Source organism: Phaenicophaeus curvirostris, chromosome 5 (assembly GCF_032191515.1).
Source record: "Phaenicophaeus curvirostris isolate KB17595 chromosome 5, BPBGC_Pcur_1.0, whole genome shotgun sequence".
Taxonomy (NCBI): Eukaryota; Metazoa; Chordata; class Aves; order Cuculiformes; family Cuculidae; genus Phaenicophaeus; species Phaenicophaeus curvirostris.
The window spans coordinates 15,773,608-15,792,138 of NC_091396.1; the positions used below are offsets into that span (position 1 = coordinate 15,773,608).

Here is an 18,531-nt window from a genome sequence, read left to right on the forward strand (position 1 = left end):
TAAAACCTTTAGTTAACATTAGAACATTTCAAATTTTATTTTTTTAAAAAGTAAATATCCATTTCTTGAGCATAGCATGAAGTTATTCGCAAAAAGTATATTCTGAGAATGGCAAGTTTTGTCCCCATGAAGTAAAAGTCAGCATGGAAAAGAAATGTAGGATGGACTTGTGAAACATAGGAGTTGTCAACACACAAAAAAGTGGCCAAGTTACTAAGGAAGTTACTAAGTGTCCTGTGACTCAACAGAACACCAGTATCTCAGTGATAAAAAAAATCAAAATTCTTCTTTAAGTGATCGCAACTGTTCTCATTACCACAGAATTATTTTGAAAGCCACGAAGTGTGACAGTAAGTTACGGGGAACAAAATGCTTTTCTGATGTCCAAGCAAGTGACAAAACAACGGAGCTGGGGAATATCTTTTAATATATTCTTTGGTGACACAAATACCTGCATTTCTGTTGTACTGCAACATATTGGTATTCTCAGCTCCTGTCAAGTAAAAGAGCTGTGGGCTCAGTTGGCAGGTCAACTGGAATGACTGTCATCCAGAGCATAATTTACCATTTCGTGAAGGATTTGCTGTGTCACCAAACAGAAGACAAATGCTGGTAGACTTCACAGGGGGGCACATGATTGTTTTCAAATGCCATGACAAATCCTTTTGAGGAACACATGCCTGATATAAGAAGCTTGACTCATTGTCTATAAACCGTGTATCATTCTTCTGTTGTGAGTGAATGGTATTGTTGCATGGAGTACAGTAAGCTCGTATTACTGGTTACTGGAGGGAGAATTTGAGTATTAAAAAAATTGGAAGCATGTGGTAGAGGTGGCTGATCAGCATCCTGGCTAGCGTAAAGCATTCATGCTATGACACTGGTGAGATCCAGAAGTTCTAAGCTGTGGCAGTTTCTTTCATGGGAATAGCACCGTTATAGTAACAACAAATTTGAGGTTGGTCTGACATAGATTTACAGCACTTTATTAACTGCTTTTCCTTATACCCTAACTGTGGGCAGTGTCATAGTTAATACACAGATGTACTAAAAAGAGGCAAAAATTCTATTATTTTAGCTAGGTATATTCTCCTCCCATACAAGGACAGGCTGAGAGATTTAGGCTTGTTTAGCCTAGAGAAGAGAAGGCTCTGGGGAGAGACGTTATAGCAACTTTCCAGTACTTAAAGGGGTGCCTACATGAAAGGTGGAGAGGAGCTCTTTATCAGGGAGTGCAGTGATGGGATGAGGAAGAATGGTTTTAAGCCGAAAGAGGGAAGATTTAGATTAGATGTTAGGAAGAAAGTTTTTACTGTGAGGGTGGTGAGGCACTGGAACAGGTTGCCCAGAGAAGTCATGGATGCCTCAACCCTGGAGGTGTTCAAGACCAGGTTGGATGAGGCTTTGAGCAACGTGATCGAGTGGGGGGCGTCCCTGCCCATGGCAGGGGATTTGGAACTAGATGATCTTTAAAGTCCTTTCCAACCCCAACCATCCTATGATTCTAAACTTTATTGTTCTCCTGGCTTATTCTTGAATTCATGTTAATTCAGAACATGGCTCTGTGCCTGCTTCTCTTCCCCTTCATTTTCTGTCTTGGGCTGCTTAGCTATCCCACAAGCGATGCTACCTATAGTGAAAACTTTAAATACAATGAAGGACTGAACTGACATTCTCCTAATGCTGGAAAGGCTTTCTTCCATAATTCATAATAAAACACAGATTTCATTATATCTGATGGGTTTAATGTTGACATACTGAAAACTTTTGACATACTGAAAACCAATTCATGCAACGTGTTTAGCTCTTTCTTTGATTTGGTCAGTTCTTTTATGTAATTTACACGCTAAAAACCATAATAAAGCTTGGCCTTGTGTACTCAATTCTCTAAAATCTCTTGACCGGAAAATTAAATGTGCATTGGTTCTACACCTCCTCTTTGAAAGTAGTCTTTATGACAGGTTCATGAATACATTTGTTGTCCATACTTCTTTCTGCAGAAACAGAGACAGAAATTCCAGATAAGCTTGATTTTTTTATTCTTCACTGAAAGCAGTGTTTATGAACCACTCAACAAGTGCTATGTGGTTATGTACAAATTTGCCCTACCAGGGCATGAACATCCGCAAACTCTGTGAGTTTAATCTGTGGGAAAGCTTTAGAGAAAACATGGCAATCATTTCATTAAGTCGAAGTTTATTTGGAGAATGGGAGTTGCTATGTTAATCCCAGCAACTGGAAATGTTCACAATCACTGTTCTGCTAAGAACCGTTCATCCTAGTCACATTCTTCATTGGGTTGCAGTATGTGTTCTGCAAAGCTTGTGTCTTTATTGTGTTTGAAATGGAGAGGTTTGTGGCAAGAGTTAAAAGTTATGAATCTGTCTCTATACTTATTCTAGAGGTGTCTGAAAATGACATTTCCTAGATTCCGCTTGGATATACTGCTATTGCTGGTTATTACTACTACTGCCTGTGCCAACAGGCCTCTGATATGTTCTGTATTTTTGTCATATAACTTCTTCTGTTGTCCGTAAACCTTACCACACTGACCCGTCAGTGCATACAAAGTCCTGTACATCAGTCAGCAAAATGTATGGAAATAATTCTCTTCCCCCATTAGATTTGACCAATTTAAGCTGGTTTCACTGGAAGGCGTCATGGAATAATTCAGTGACTTGTACTTAGCTTTTTATGGGAATCTAATTTTATAAATGCATTTACTGTTGTCATAAGAGTCTTGTGTTCAAAAGTAGTGACAAGTTATGTCCTTAGAACGACATGTAAGAAGGACTACACTAGATGACAACATACACATTCCTTCAAATTTTATTTATACCTTTGTTTTAAGGTAATAATTTGTATTAAAAAAAGAAAACATTAACAGTTAATAATGGCAGACATTAATTAAGGAACTGTTATGATAAATTATGTTGTAAAGAGTATCAGTGTATCCAACTGATGCTTTTTATTTTAATAGCAGTAATTGCACTGAATCAACATAATCTTCATTTTGCATTTTGTTTGAATAAGCAAACAAATAATTTTGTTGTTGATACAATTTTTAAAATTTAAAAAAACAACAGTTCCAACTTGCCAAGTTTTATTTTCAAGCGATAGTAATGTGCAATAAATGTGGCTAATTCAGTGTCATGATTTCTACTATAAGGAGTAAAACAGGCTGCAGAACCAGCACTCATTAATATACTCTGCATAAATCTGAATTGTTTTTCCACGTTTTAAAGACCTTAGCGGTTCAAGAAATATTACCAATTTTATCTGTAAAGAATACAGGTAGAAACAGTAGGAAATTTAGAGCTGCAGTGAACTTGAAGCATGCCTCTTAGTGATATGTATCTGTGTTTTGAGAAATATATGAGAATAACATATCTTCATTGTTTTCCAGATGTCAAATTTAAATTTCTGTCCCGTTCTGCCTGTGAATGGCGTTATGATGCCTGTACAAGCCCTTGTTTCAAAACATGCAGGGACCCCCTGGGGAAAAATTGTCAGGCAGTACCTAAGTAAGTATCTCTATTTTTCTTGGAGTATGTAGTTTAGGTAATATGCAGCATAATAAAAATATGAGGGACCAGATGTAAGTGCAGTATAGCAGGACTGTGTTCTTGTATAAGGATGTAAGTGAAGGATAGAAGAAATGGAATAAATCCTGCTATGGCAGCTACATGAAAGTGACATTTCAGTTGTTAGGTGAGGTTTGTTAGATTGTGGAATGACTATTATATTTCTAACTTCTAAGCTGGGGGAGGCATCATAGGCTATTAACAAACAGAGGTGATTACATGATTGTTTCAAATACTGATGCCCCTACTTTTTTTATTATGGCATTTGTCCTTGCCTTATTCTCCCAGCTGGAATTTGTGCTAGTTCCAGTAAAACTGTCATTTGGATTTTGCGGTGTTAAATATTTGGCATTTCTTAAGCAATAGCATTCCATATTGAACCTGTGACTGTTCATTTCAAAGGCTGAGTATCGCAAAGTTCATACTTTAGCCTTGATCTGAGTGAAAAAAGAACCCATGGCAATGACATTTCAGAGGAATACACTGAGGTGATGAGAATTAAATAGAACAAGACTGTCTACTTAAAAATGCTTTACAAATAAATAATATTTTCCTAAGATTAAATACTTGGTCCAGAAGATACTGTTTAACTAGTTGATACTAATGGTTTTTCTTTCAGAGTGGAAGGATGCATCCCTGTCTGTCCTCTCAATATGTTGCTGGATGAAATCACTCAAAGATGCGTGTATTTTGAAGACTGTATGTTTGAAAAAAATTATATATTATGTATGATACTTAGATTATTAATTTATAAGGCCTTTAGTCAAATTTTCAAACATTGGTGCTTAACTTTGTGTAACTATGACCTTAGTCATACAATTCCTGAACTTACTAAACATACATTTTAGTTAAAATAATTGCACTCCTCAAAATTCTGAGAAAAATTTTAAACTAAAAAAGTTGTTCTTTCTCCACAAAATATTTCAGTAACTTTAGATGTGGGGCAAATTATTTCATGAATATATTTTTTAACTTCTCTATGAATTTTAGAAGCTTAGAGACAATTAACATGATCAGAGTTATGAGTTAACATAACTTGCTTCTAGCTCTGCTTGCTTCATGGTAATAATAATTATTCATAAATATCAGTCTTCTATTTACTTGTGTCTAATTTCAGGCATTGAACCTGCAGATGATAGCCCACTTTTGCCACCCAGCATTCGAACACCATCAGTTTCACACATAACATCAAGTACAAGTTCGGCAGTAACCAGTGAAGCAGTAACTTCATTTCCTGTACCTGACACAAAGGACATGGAAACAACACTTGCTGCAAAATTGCGGCTCACTGCAATTACAGGGAAAACTGATTTTTCAGCTGTTACATCTAATAAAACACTTCCAACAGTAACTTTATCATCAAGTATTTCTTCACAGTCAATAGGAATGACATCTGGGAGAAACATTACAGCAGTGTCTGAGACAATAAAATCTAACATAAGCTTGTCTTCTCCTGTTGACGTTTCACCATTGTTTCTGTCTACTGTCGGTTCAGAAACTTCCACAAAGATGCAACCCATCAGCAGTGGCTCCACTGAACTATTGAGGGCTACAGAACCTCTGACAGTGACTGCTACACGTGCATTGACTGCAGGCACAGAATCAGAAAGCAAACTAATTTCTACTGCTATTTTTACAGGGACACCACTTACTCTTAGAACCACAGAAATGCCAGTCCAAACTAAAGCAATGGAAATACTGGAAATAGCCACAAGAATAGTTCCCACAAAAGAAGCACAAGTAAAACCAGAAATGCTAACGACATTTATGCCCAGTTCATTTGAATCAATAACTGAAAAACCTGCTGCGTATTTGCCCCAGTTTTCCACAGCACGACCTGCAGGCACGCCTTCATATACACCACCAGTAAACCTAACAGGAACTTCAGAAGGAACAAAAGTAAGCATAGGACAGTCTTTTACCACAAAGGCTACTGTTACAGTAACATCATTTTCACCTGTGATCACTACTTTGTTAAAACCGGTGTCTTCAGCAACAACAAAAGCAGGAATTGTTTTGGCTGAACAAAGTGTGAAGGCTACATTTTTACCAACATCCACACCACCCATTTCATTCGGAAAGGCAGTTACAGAACCTACTGTTAAAATGTTTCAACACCTGACTGGTACTGCAGAGGTACCTTTCACCATAACTCCAGGTCCAAAGACAACAACTTTGCAAATTCAAGATAGAGCATCAGAAGCAACTTTGTTATCATTTACAGCTCATAAAAAGGAAACTTCCAAAACAATATCTCCTGTGGAGCTTACATCAACTTCCTATTTCCCTGAAAAATCCACCATGCTTTCTACAAAAAAACCTTCAGTGTCTGTTCCTACTCCTTCTTCTCCAGCTTTAGGTGAATTAAAAAAAACATTCAAAACTATTTCAACTACAAAATATCCCTCATACATAGCTCTAAACACCACAGAGTTTCTGACTACATTGTACACTAAATATCCCATTGTGGCTAAGACTACCAGAGGGACACCTTTGTCTGTGGAGGTAGCATCCAAAATGACATCCCCTTTTGAATTAGCAGCCAAGTCAACATTGTTTTCTGGAAAAACATCTACTAAATACGAGTCAACTCTGGTTTCAAGTACAGTGAAGACAAGCACTTCAGCTTATTCAGGTAGTGTTACCACATCAGCAATGAAAACCTCTGTCTCATCAGAAGAAACAAGCACAGTTCCTTTCATAGCTACAGAGTCAGCTCAAAGAACATCCGTTACTGGATCTCCACTTGCTGTCCTTAGTGCAACTGAAACCACATTGTTGACAACGCAGCCTGATAAATCGCAACTTGAAAGAATTACTAGCATCTCTACTAAAATACCATCTGCTTTCCCTTCATCATCATCAAGTTCTTTAATCTACCTAAACATTTCTCTTCCTTCACTACCTTCGTATGGCAAAGAAGCATCACTGGCAGATCTTAGTCCTGTGCATATATCCCATGAAACAATCTCTTTATATCCGAGAACAACTATAGCAAAATCTATGTTACCACCAGAAAAGACCTCTCCACTCCCAACTTTCTCTGCTTTATCCACTGTAACAGAAAAATCAAGTCCAATAACAACAGTATCACACGACAAATTACCAGGCAAAGACATTTTAAATATCACTTATGCTACATTCTCCCCATTCCCCAAATTCAGCAGTCAGCTCACGACAACCAAAAAAGTAATGACAGCCAAAGAAAAATCAACTCTACCCACTTCTGTTGTACTTCCAGTAACGAAGACATCTTACACCTCTGTCTCTCAGTATTTAGCAGATAAATCAATTTCTTCACCTTCTTTAACACAAGTGATACCAGAAATAACAACCACACTAAAATATCCAGTAGAAGTTTCTACAGTATTGAAATCTCCAGTGAAACTTACAGCAGCCACAGCTCAGCCATCATTTCCTCAATCTTCAGTAGGACCCTTCTCTTGGAAGACATTATCAGGAGATAAAGTTTCAGTACAGACCACAAAGACCGTGGCTATACCACATTTTTCTACTCAGAAGGCTAGGGAACTTGGTCGTCAGACTTCTGGGCCTTTGTTGACAAGCCAAAGCAGTATCTCAGTTTACCAGTATCCTGCAGAAATGCTAACAGTATCCACTGGTCAGCCACAACATATCTTCAGCACAACTGAAGCTACGGTAGAACTGACTTCCTCATACCCCTTCATCACCTCTCTATCTGAAGGATTTCATTCAAGTATATTACCTGTCTCAGCAGGTCCCACACACATTTTTTTACCAACTGAAAAAGAATTGCATTTAACTGATTCAGTCACGCAGCCACATGTATCTGAAACTTCTCCTATTTCGCAGTCTACAGTCCCAGGCAGAACAACAACTGACTTGGTTTTTGGCACCAAAATTCTCCCTTCCTCACCAGAAGTGCTTGGAACTTCCTCTTCTTTAGCAACAATTGAAAAAGAAACATTTCCTTTGTTTTCCACACAAAAGGCAGATGCTGGTCTAAAATTCACATGGCAGGCCTCCTTTGCTGAATCACTTGATTCAAGTCAAACTCTTGAAACAACTACAGCTTCACCAGAATCTATGTCAACCTCTTCATCTGTTTTGTTACCAGAAACAACAGAAATTCCCATTGTGGTGGGGAGTCGGCCATCCACGTCAATGGGTACAAGTGATACAGAGAAAACTGTATTACCTAAGCAAATCACACTTTCAACCACTGCCTACAGTTCCACATTTTTAGCAAGTACAATGTTGTCACCTGTGGCCCGTTCATCAGCTGCAGCTTCAGCCTCTTCAGTGATAAGCAGTACTGGGCAAAATGTTAGTATTGTATCAGCAACTTCAGACAAAGTAGAAGCAACAGCAGAATCCATCACAAGCCCTGTGAAGTCCACCTACTTTTCTTTTAGTTCACAAGCAAAAGGGGCCATGCCCGTCGATACGGTAAAATCCGAAGAGCCAGAATTAACAACAGAAGTCCAAGCTATCCATACTCAAGGTGCTACCGTTACCCCAGAAACACCTCAGAGATTTTACTCTCCAAATATCACAAACACAACTGCAGTTTCTTCAAACATATCGGTGCTGTCCACTCTACATTCATCCTCTGAACCAAAACCTTTTTCTGCTGTTGTTGCATCATCAGTCGGTACTACTCAAACTTCAAAGCTTGAAATAATATCTGAGGTGCAAAAGCCTTCTGTGAGTTCACCGCTAATGATATCTGACTATCCAAATGACACAAAAGCTCCATCAGTTTCATCATTTGCCTATTTATCTACTAAACCGCTTTATGGCTTGACTACTACATTTTCAGGTGAACTGACAGCAGCTGAAGCTGAGTCAGGAGTCACAGCATCAGCTTTTATGCTGCCTAGAGAAACAACAACTCTTCAAACATGTACAGTGAGTAACTGTATTTACCTGTTTGGTTTTGAACATAGCTTGATTACTTTTACATGCTAATAAAAAAAATTTGCAACCCATATGTTAGGCCTCTTGGATTTAAAATATCTATCAGACAGGAGGCCCTATTATTTTCTCAATTATATCTGTAATTTGGAATGATTTCATTGTGCATAATGTTTTTTCAAGTGGTGTAATACACTGTGTTTTGGGCCTCAGTTTTCTGATTGTTGACTTCTTTTGGCAAAATAAGTTGCTTCATATTGTTCAATGGAAGTTTTTTGGCATATTACCCCCCTTAAAGTATGTCTTTCCAGAGAATCCTGTTATTATTCCAAATTGTGCCCTTCTATGCTTTTCCTTCTCAACTTCTTCTAACATAAAGTTAAAAATTCAATAATGCTGTTCTCTGCTTTACAACAAGACAGCATTTTTAAACTGTCCTAGGAATGACTGGGTTTCCAAAGTTGCTCTTCACTTGTAGCTTCCACCAATGTTACAGGAATTCATAAGTATTCTGTATCTGGAGAATGTGAGCTTTTTTGAGAAAATACTCTGCAATATTGTGATACTAGCTTGGTAAGAATGGTAACCTGTGTTTCTTATTAAATATGCCATAGCCAATCACAGAGAATGAGTGCATAAAACACATTTGCTTGGATGGACAACTGATCCAAGTTAATAAGTCGCAGAACTGCCCATATAATGCAACTCAACCCAGCTGTGGAGTTTTAGGATTTGCCATTCAAATGAATGGTGACAAGTGCTGCCCAAAGTGGGAATGTGCATGTAAGTTTTAATTATTATTTATTAATATTTAATTATTATTTAAAAAAAAAATTAGGTAACAATTTAATCCATGTGTAAGGAGGCTAAGAACTGACACTTCTGTACCATGGTATAGAAATAGAAGATGCATATTTTACTGGCTACTCATTGTTGAATGTAATTTATAATTGTAGTTCTGCATTCAGGGAAATGAAATCAAGAGGCTCCTTTAATGTAGGATATTCCTTCTATCCAGCTTTAGGTATCTGCAGTGGACATGTCTGTGTTTGACTTAGATGCATCTTGTCTTCTGTCTAATCAGGGGACACCTACTCTGAATAGTCAGTGGACTTTTTTGGTTCTTCTTGCATCTACTTGAGGATGAGAAGGTTTCCTAGACTTTTAACTACCTCTGTTAACAGTCTTGGGACTCTGGAAGCTTTACAGTAGTTACTCCCATCAGAAGAATCCAAACCTTAAAAAGAAAAAATCACTTTAATCCATAATATCAAAGAAAGGATGCGGAGATAGGCAGTACAAATTTATGCTAATGCTCTAGAGTTTGAAATAACTACAAGTAGAACTCCAGGCCCTTTGAGACATGAAAGCCATAGCAGTAAGACTGAGAAGAAGGAAACTTTAAACATGAGCACTTGTCTTATGAATAAGACTAGAAGAGAACTAAGGATTTGGCATGTTCTACTGCCATACATGTTTTTCGCTAGTTTGGGGCTAGTAAAAAGTAAAAACCTTTGCTGGCAAGGACTTTAAGAAAATAGCTGGTTGCAGAGGCCTGCAGACCGTCCCATGGAAATATGCAGGATTTGACCCTGCTGCCCATTTACATAGGTGCAACACTATCAAATATAGCTGAAAATATGTGCTGCCTATTTGAAGCTCTATTAAGCTAATTAATCTTGCAAATTTTATTGTTTAATCTTTATATATAGCAATATTTACAGAAATTCTAAAATAAATTAGAAAAAATGTTTACTTTGTTTCTGTTTTTCTTAGGTCGTTGCACAATTTTCTCTGACCTGAGCATTGTAACATATGATGGAAATCATTTGGCTTTATTCAAAGAAGCATCCTACATTATTAGTCAAACTCAAAATGAAACTATAACCATCCATGTCCTTGACTGTAGAATGGTAACTAATATTAATCATCTAACAAATGGTGTTGAGTACTACTAATAAGCTATATCTTAAAAGAAAGGGTAACCTGATCTAGTGGGAGGTGTCCCTGCCCATGGCAGGGGGGTTGGAACTGGATGATCTTTAAGGTCCCTTCCAACCCTAACTATTCTGTGATTCTATGATTCTATTTCTGATCCCTTACTTCTGTATTGGTCATATATCACATAGATTCATCATTCCCAGTCTTGTTCTTGCTCATCTTCACATATGTAGCTCATATTTTTCAATATCCAAACAGCTAGACTGCTGCTTTTTTTTTCTCCTGAAAACCTTTATTCTGTTGTAATTTCAAGATTGAGTGATGTAACACAGTTGCTGAACACAATGAGATCATAATATTTAGTTTATTTATTTTGCAAGAATGCTCACTAATGAACATTTTAGTCCAGACTGCAATCAGCAGCAGTTTCCCTCTCTTAAAAATATATCCCCCAAAAATTCTTAATGCCCCAGTATCTAAAAACAGCAAGCAGCTAATCTATAAAGATTTTGCACAAGACAACTGTGGTTGATATATTTTTGCTTTCTCCACAGAGTAATTCAAATTCAACTTCTTTGTGCCTGGCAATGTTGAATTTAACTTATTCATCAAACCAAATTATTATCAATCGTTTAAGCAGAAAAGTAAGTATTTTGAGGGTCTGTTTTTCCTTGCCTTTTAGATAGCATCTCACTTCTGTAATCAACTGCCTCCTTATGTGGGTACTGAAGATTAGAGTAGGACACAATAGGTAATATAATTAATTGTTCCAACTTTATAATTCTGTAAACTGCTTGTAAATTCAAAGAGTCAGACTGTGATACAAGGACATTTAATGAGGTAAGTTACAGAGCAAAGCACGTAAGTCTCTTTAAGTGCCTTTGTGGAGGTGAGCCTGACTTTCTTTTGAAATTAGTTATGCATTAGATCTCTAAGCTGTCAAGAATCTGGCCTTAATTCTTCTGCCTAATGCATTTTTAACCTGACATTTACCTCTTTTCTGTGTATATTTTAGATAACAGTAAATTCAAGATTTGCTTGGCCTACAGTTAGAAAATATGGGTACAAAGTCAAGGATTCAGGCTTCAAGTATGCGGTTGAGACCCCAACAAAAATCAGAATTCAGTGGTTTCACAACACAGGCGTGATGATTATTGAGTTTAATAGTACTGGAGAACCAAGAGCTTTGGGATTATGTGGTAAGTATAGAGTGGTGCAAGTAATAAAGGCATTCATATGCTTTACCAGAGAAGCACATTCTCCTAATTGTATAAACTATCTTTTGCAGGATCTGGCCCAAAATAATTATTGCATATCATTGCAAAGTTTAAAATACTATTAAAATTAAATTATTATTAATTTTGTTAATTGTTGGAATGCTGTGTGAAACCTATCCATGTAATCACTTTTTACCCATAGTGTTTCTTCTGACTGTAACCTGATTGAGTCACAAGCATGTTTGCTGCAACTAAACCAAAATAAGTAAGTCAGGCATAAATCCATAATGTCAAATAAGGTTGTTTACAGATTTAGTGTTTGATATCCATCTGATAGGAAGTGGTATGTGCTATTTGCAGTTTCTAAAGGTCAGAATTCACAGGAAACGTTAACTTGAGAGAACTAATCTTAGTTTGTCTGTTGGAAGAAATATTTCAGAGGGAATTTCTTGATAGTCGTGGGTTAAATAACTGTAAGATTGCACTCTGTAAGGTCTGTTCAATAGTTTCACATAGTTTCTTTCTTTTAAAAAAAACACAGCCTCAAATAAGTTTTTGGTGCTATAGCTTTTGCGAGCATGTGTTTATTTGTTGATGTAAATCTCTTCTGTGACACCCGAATCTGTAAATTTATCTGCTGTAAATTGGAGCTGGAAACCAGGGTTACAGAGTTCATATGATTACAGTGGATATCTTTCCAGTTTCAGAAAGGGCAAATGCCTGTAGCTCAGTATCAAATACCAGTGATAGCTCAGTCTAGTTCCAAGTCCTGCAGACAGTAATGTGCTTCTTGCAAAAGAAGAGAGTTTGGATTTACTGTCATTTTGGAATTGGATTACTATCTGTAATTTGCCCTGACTTCTGTTTTTAACTAATTCTTGCTCTGTTTTTTTTAATTGTAATTAGATCATACAGAAACAAGAAACTGAAGACAGTATTTTTTAGTAAGCCTGATACAAATTGTCCTGAAAGTCTCTTTTTCCTTTACCTGTTTGATTGCTTATACAGGGGGAACTGGGAACATTACATTCCTGGTTTACAAAATGGTTTAACTAGATGGTAGCACATTTCTGTGGGTGTTGTTCCAAGTACAGCTTCTTCAGAGAATGTGCTGTGTTTTCCTGGTATTCATGTCTGACTGGGATTCTCTGCACAGATCTGCTCAGATCTGCCTGCACAGTGCTGTCTTGTGCGACTCACCAGAGCCTGCTTTAAATGAGCTGTTGAACTCCGTCTTTTCAGGATAAATTAGTCTCCCCTAATCTCCTGTGCTTTCTGTGTTTGCCTACTTCTTATATTTGAACTTTCTCACATGTCTTGTGGCTGAACTGCAATATTGGTAGATCCCGGTTTCTTGACTTCATGGAAGTGGTAAAATGGAAGGCACCATTACAGTTTTTTGGCAGCAGGCATCTCTTGGGAGGATCTGTGTTAGAGACAGCAGTGTCTTTATGCAGTGGAAGGATTGGGCAGACAAGGCAACTGGTGAAGAGCTGATCTCGGAGATGAGGGAACATGGACATTGCTATGGCAAAACTGATGAAAGAGAGTGTGAGCATGTCAGTTTTAGCTGCAACAGGATCCCACCAAGCCACATGTGAAGCCTTAGTTTTGCTGTGTTAATTCTCCTTGTCAATGCGTAAGAGAAGTGGTGGAAAAAGATATCCCAGACATGACAGCAATCCTTTGAAGTCTTTCATAACCAGCAAGTACTTCCTATTTGTGTTGCATAGACTCACAGCCTCAAAAAGTTAACCCGTAAGTGTTTTTGGTCAAATAATGTTTAACAGTTTCAAAAGCTATTTCATTCTTCGAATGTCTATTGCTCTATCACACATTGTCAATGGTTTGCTTGTGTCATCAAGGACTGGCAAATATGGTAAAACAGACAAGTTCTCTAGTAATGATTAAATCCATAAACAGTTTTTGAACACAAAAAGATTCAGAATTGCCCTGCAAGTTTGTAGAGACATTCACAAAAGTCTCAGAAATTCTCATTAGGAAGAAAGAATGGGTGACTGATCCGTCATCCTGCTTTTTTTTACCTGCTGATTTCTAAACCTTCCAGAGGAGACTACTGTAATTCTTAGATGTTCTGGGCTCACCAAAGTCAGTCTCTGTGTTACCTTGCTTCCTTTCCTCCAGTGTTTCAAAATTGCCAACTACCTTAGTTTAAAGAGATGCAAAGCGTGATACTTCCTTCTGGGAAGTGAATGCAGAAAAGTTTGATTTTTTTTTTCCTACTGAGGCATAATATAAGTATACCTGAAAATGCAAAAAGCTGCACTTTTATGCTGGCTCTTGAGCCAATAGATGCTTAAGACTGACCAGAAGCATAAGGAGAAAAGCACAGAATTTCTGAGTACAGTATCAGATAAGCATTTTGTCATTCTATGGGAGTTCCCTATTCTCATAACATTTACAGTTTGATTTTGTTGCTAAACATAGAGGTGCTTTGTAACCTTTTTAGAAATACTTTTTTGTTTACTGCTTGTGCAACTGAAGAGGTGAAGCTTGTGTGTCATAGCTGGGCTCTCTGAGCATTTTTTTGATATGTAGTAGAGTTCATTTCACCTATCTCAATTCATAAATGCATCTTTATTTTCCTTTTCTTAATTGGTCTGAATTTTGTGTGTTTTGATTCTGCCAGAGACTTTCCACATCTGTTGTGGGTTGTGATACTGTCAAGTTGTGTAAGTTTTTTAAAAGCTCTTTACTTGTTTGAATATACCATTTCAAACTTACTTCAGAATGTGGCGTTAACCTGCTTTTTCCTTCTGGTTATATACAGGAGTTTGTGATAGAAGCTTGGAAAATGACCTGATGCTACCCAACAGGACAGTTTTAAGCAAAAGTGATGCTTTATCGACTTTTATAGACAGCTGGCAAGTGCCAGACACATTAAAGTATGTTGGAGAAGACAGACATCAGGAAACTAATTGCTCAGTCATGGACTGCTCAGAGTGCTTAAGACTGGTGCTGAACCAGACCTTCAGCAGCTGTCATCCTTATGTATGTTAACTATTTCAGAAGCTTACATTTAGAGAGAGCTGTAGTTCTGATATAATTTTGTATACTTGATCATTTCATTTATGTGAAACTACATGTAACAACATCTGTGGAGTGAGATGATGCTTTATTTATCGAGAGTTGCAGTGTAAAAACAATTGAAGCATAAGACAGCTTGATAGGAGAGTTGCAATAAGCAACTAACACTTTTGGAATTCCACATATATCTGTGTTTTGACAATACTATCTCATAAGGCAATCCCAGCTAATTCAGCTATGAGTATGATGTAGACCAAAATAGGCAAGGGGTTACAGTTCATAGAGATGAGAAGGTAAAACAGATCATTCAGAGCAAACCTAAAGCAAATAACAAACTCAGACTGCAAATAGAGAATGTGGTTTTGCTCATATGAGTGCATTTGCCATTTCATCTTTTTTATATTGTTGAGGCTGATAAACAAAAACATAGAGGTAAGGAAGAACAAGGAAGAATGAGTAATTGTGCCTTCTATTGGAAAAAATGTATTAGCTCTTGCCTTGGCACTTCTAAGAGATGAAATAAGAAATATATGGGTGTCTTACATTTTTTCAACATTCCGGAAGCCTTACTTTTAAATAATAGTAAGGTTTCTTTGTACACCAATGAGGGCTGGTGACCTCTTGCTTACTGTGAACCAAAAACTTTTGCCTTCTTTGTTTGTAGCTGACATTTGAAAAAGTCAGTGTTTCCTACCTAGCAAGGTCTCTATGAAGGTGCAATATTGTAAATTTTTTCTTTATTAGGTTCCACCTGAGTTATTCTGTAACATATGGGTTCAAGACACTGAGTACATTAGAAATCCATGCATTTCACTAGCTGCCTATGTGACCATGTGCAACAAATTTAATATTTGTATAGAATGGAGGAGCTCTGATTACTGCTGTAAGTATTCTTCATATATATGTACCTCTAGACAAAATTTGCTTTATGTAAGTGTTACTCTTAGTTGAAAATACCAATTCAATGCTCCTTGACCTCCTCATGTACTTAGGAAGTCATTATTGAGATAGTAAATTCAGCAGTGTTTTGTATAATTCAAAGCAGTGTGCAAATGGAAGCAAGATCATTACAGCTATTTCGCAGATATAAAATGTACATTAAAGAACCTTGCTCAGAAGCCTACCTCTGGTTTCTAATGTACTTAACTTCAGAAGTCAAATCTTCTCACTTGCAGTGTAGTGTTTGTTTCTCTTAGTCGCTTTCTGCTGATAAAACCAAACCACAATAGAATTGGTTGTGGAAAGGAGGAAGCCACAGAAAGGTCTGTGGTATTTTGACTTGGCAGCACCTGATTGATGCTGCTCCAGAAAGCTGTGTTTTCATAGAAAGGCTTAGAGAAATGAAACACCATTGAGATTAGATGGAAAGTAAGGACTAAAACCCGACAGCTACAGTATCCTATCAGAAGACATCTCCTGCAGCAACATACTAAAATGTATGGCCAAATGGGATCTGTGGTTATCAGTAAATAAAAAATGTGGATGACAGCATCTCTTTATGCTGTCAATGATCACCTAGGAGAAGCCCTATGCCGTAATAACATAAAGAGATCTGTGGTTTCAGTGCTTGAAAAAGAAAAGACTTACTGATGAAGTGTGATCCAAAAAATGAGAGAACTTACTGTACACAGAAATCCTGAGTGATGTCTTTGTTAAAGTGATTTGAAGTGGGTGCATATGTACAGGCTTCACAAAGGCATGTTGTAATGCCCTGCAAATAATAGTTGTGGAATCTAAAGCTTGAAAAGTCTTTTTATTTTTTCAGTTTGTATGGATTTTAGCAAATAGTTTAGTTTATTTTAAGAATATTTTAGCAAGTAAGTGTTTAAGAAAAATCTCATAAAATATATCTGTGAATATAGTTATGTATTCCATCCATCATTACTCATTTTTATACCACAGTGACCACTGGTGGTGTGTTCCCAGCAAAGAAGAACCATGAAGTCACATCTGGATTTTGTAGTCACTAAGTGATATGGTGTAGACTGATTTTTAGAAGCTTGATCTCCTCTACTTACAGCGCTCTAGCTAATATTTCCTATGGGGCATTATGGCCATTTTTAGTAGTGAGGAGCTGAGTCAGCCTTCGCTCCCAGTTAATCTTTAAAGTCTAAACTGGAACCTTCATCAGTTTTGAACAGACAGTGCCTTTGTGAACTGGACTTCATCTCATTACCATGATTCCAGGTGCTGCTGCTTTGACTTAGGTGTCATTACATGATGAGGATCATATACTTTGGTAGTTTACAGAACCACACTGTTGGCATTTGTAGTCATTCTCTGTTTGACATATTTATGCAGCTTTAATCACTGTTTGAAGCTATGAAAGGTTATGTTAAGTTTTCAACAGCAAAAGTTAAATCAGATTGGATGCTTTTTTTGTCAATTCCTGCACGCACCCATAACGTGCCAATAAATTTACATTAGTAGTATAAAGAATGTTAAGTTTAACTGTGTTTGTTGACTTAAAAATAACACAAACATACAAGGAAGTAAGTAACGTGGATATCTATTACACATAGTAATGAATTAATCCCATTCTTTATTATTCTGTGTAAAACAATGGTGAATTTGACTTTACATATATATTTTTGTAACTGACAAAGCTTTGCCATTTATTACTCACTAAATGTTCTTTAGCCACTGTGAAGTATACAGAATGATTCAGAACACTGTAATATTAATCTGTGTGGTATTTTCAATTGGTTTTGAAGTCTAAATTACTTTGCGTCAACACTGGTGCATGGTTTGATTACCGCCAAAATGCAAACCAAAGCCTGATGAAAATGTTACTACAAGAAGAAGTAAAAGTGCTCACAACTTCCTTTTGTTTGAATTTGTCATGTAGAAAGTAACTGATCTGTATTGGTTGCTTTAGGCTCATAGATCCTACTGTGTTGGGGAGCACTGAAAGTTGCTAAGAAGACAATAATGTCTCCTATTAAGAACTGCTTCACGTGATTACAACTTTGTGATTTGTTTATTTCCATCCTAGCCTTCCCCTGCCCTGAAAACTTCTCCTATCAGGCTTGTATAGCTGCCTGTGAGGTTGCAGATAGTTGTCAGAGTAACGAGGTTGCCTCTCTGGACTCAGACTCTTGCTCAGTGTTGACAGAAGGCTGTGTCTGTGCTGGAGGGACCATCCTGCACCGGGCTCACACTGCTGTCTGTATTCCTGAAGAAAAATGTGGTATGTTTGGATGTGATCATCTTCTTTATTATCTGCGAGTTGGTGGTCATTAGCAATAAGTCAATTTCTGGCCTGATGTTCTGTGGGTTCTGTATATGTTATTCAGTTGAGGACTCCAAGTATTGAGTATGAATTAACTGTACAGGTGAACAAGCTGGGAATATCCTTGTGACATGCAATTTTGCTCACCTTCTCTCAGCTGGAGGATGCTTTTCAGAATGGAAGTTTTTGTTTATGTTTATGCATTCTCATGTTCTATGTGTATTAGTCATGGCCTCCTTTCCACCTAGCCTTTTGCCAAGGGGTCCAACCTAGGCAGCATTCAAAAGACATGCAGCAACAGTCAATTGCACATTTTTAATAATACTCGTATATGTCCTGCATTCTTTATGCCAGTATTGATATTTATTCTCACTACACTTCTGCCTGAGCACACCAAATTGTGGACCAATACTTAACACACAAACCTGAGAGATGCAGTTTATTATAAATCAGATTACACAAGGCACAGTAAAATAAAAGTTTTGCCACATGTGAAATACAAGAGTAGCTTCTTTTGAGATCAATGCTTCAAAAACAAAGGATTGTTTTGGGATTTTAAGTGACTAGCCTTACTGTGAAGGCACAAAACAAAGTGAAGGCCGTGATCCTC

At 37.2% G+C, this 18,531-nt stretch overlaps 1 protein-coding gene across 2 annotated transcripts in view; it reads left to right on the forward strand.

Annotated features, from left to right (window-relative positions):
- OTOG (otogelin) overlaps positions 1-18,531 on the forward strand; it is a 99,620-nt gene that overhangs the window by 62,630 nt on the left and 18,459 nt on the right. For both annotated transcript variants that reach the window (XM_069857689.1, XM_069857688.1), the window contains 10 exons: positions 3,407-3,524; positions 4,204-4,283; positions 4,702-8,477; positions 9,098-9,266; positions 10,260-10,396; positions 10,979-11,068; positions 11,440-11,623; positions 14,433-14,653; positions 15,434-15,572; positions 17,685-17,879. In XM_069857689.1, the coding sequence (XP_069713790.1) occupies positions 3,407-3,524; positions 4,204-4,283; positions 4,702-8,477; positions 9,098-9,266; positions 10,260-10,396; positions 10,979-11,068; positions 11,440-11,623; positions 14,433-14,653; positions 15,434-15,572; positions 17,685-17,879 (5,109 nt within the window). The remainder of the gene's footprint in view (positions 1-3,406; positions 3,525-4,203; positions 4,284-4,701; positions 8,478-9,097; positions 9,267-10,259; positions 10,397-10,978; positions 11,069-11,439; positions 11,624-14,432; positions 14,654-15,433; positions 15,573-17,684; positions 17,880-18,531) is intronic.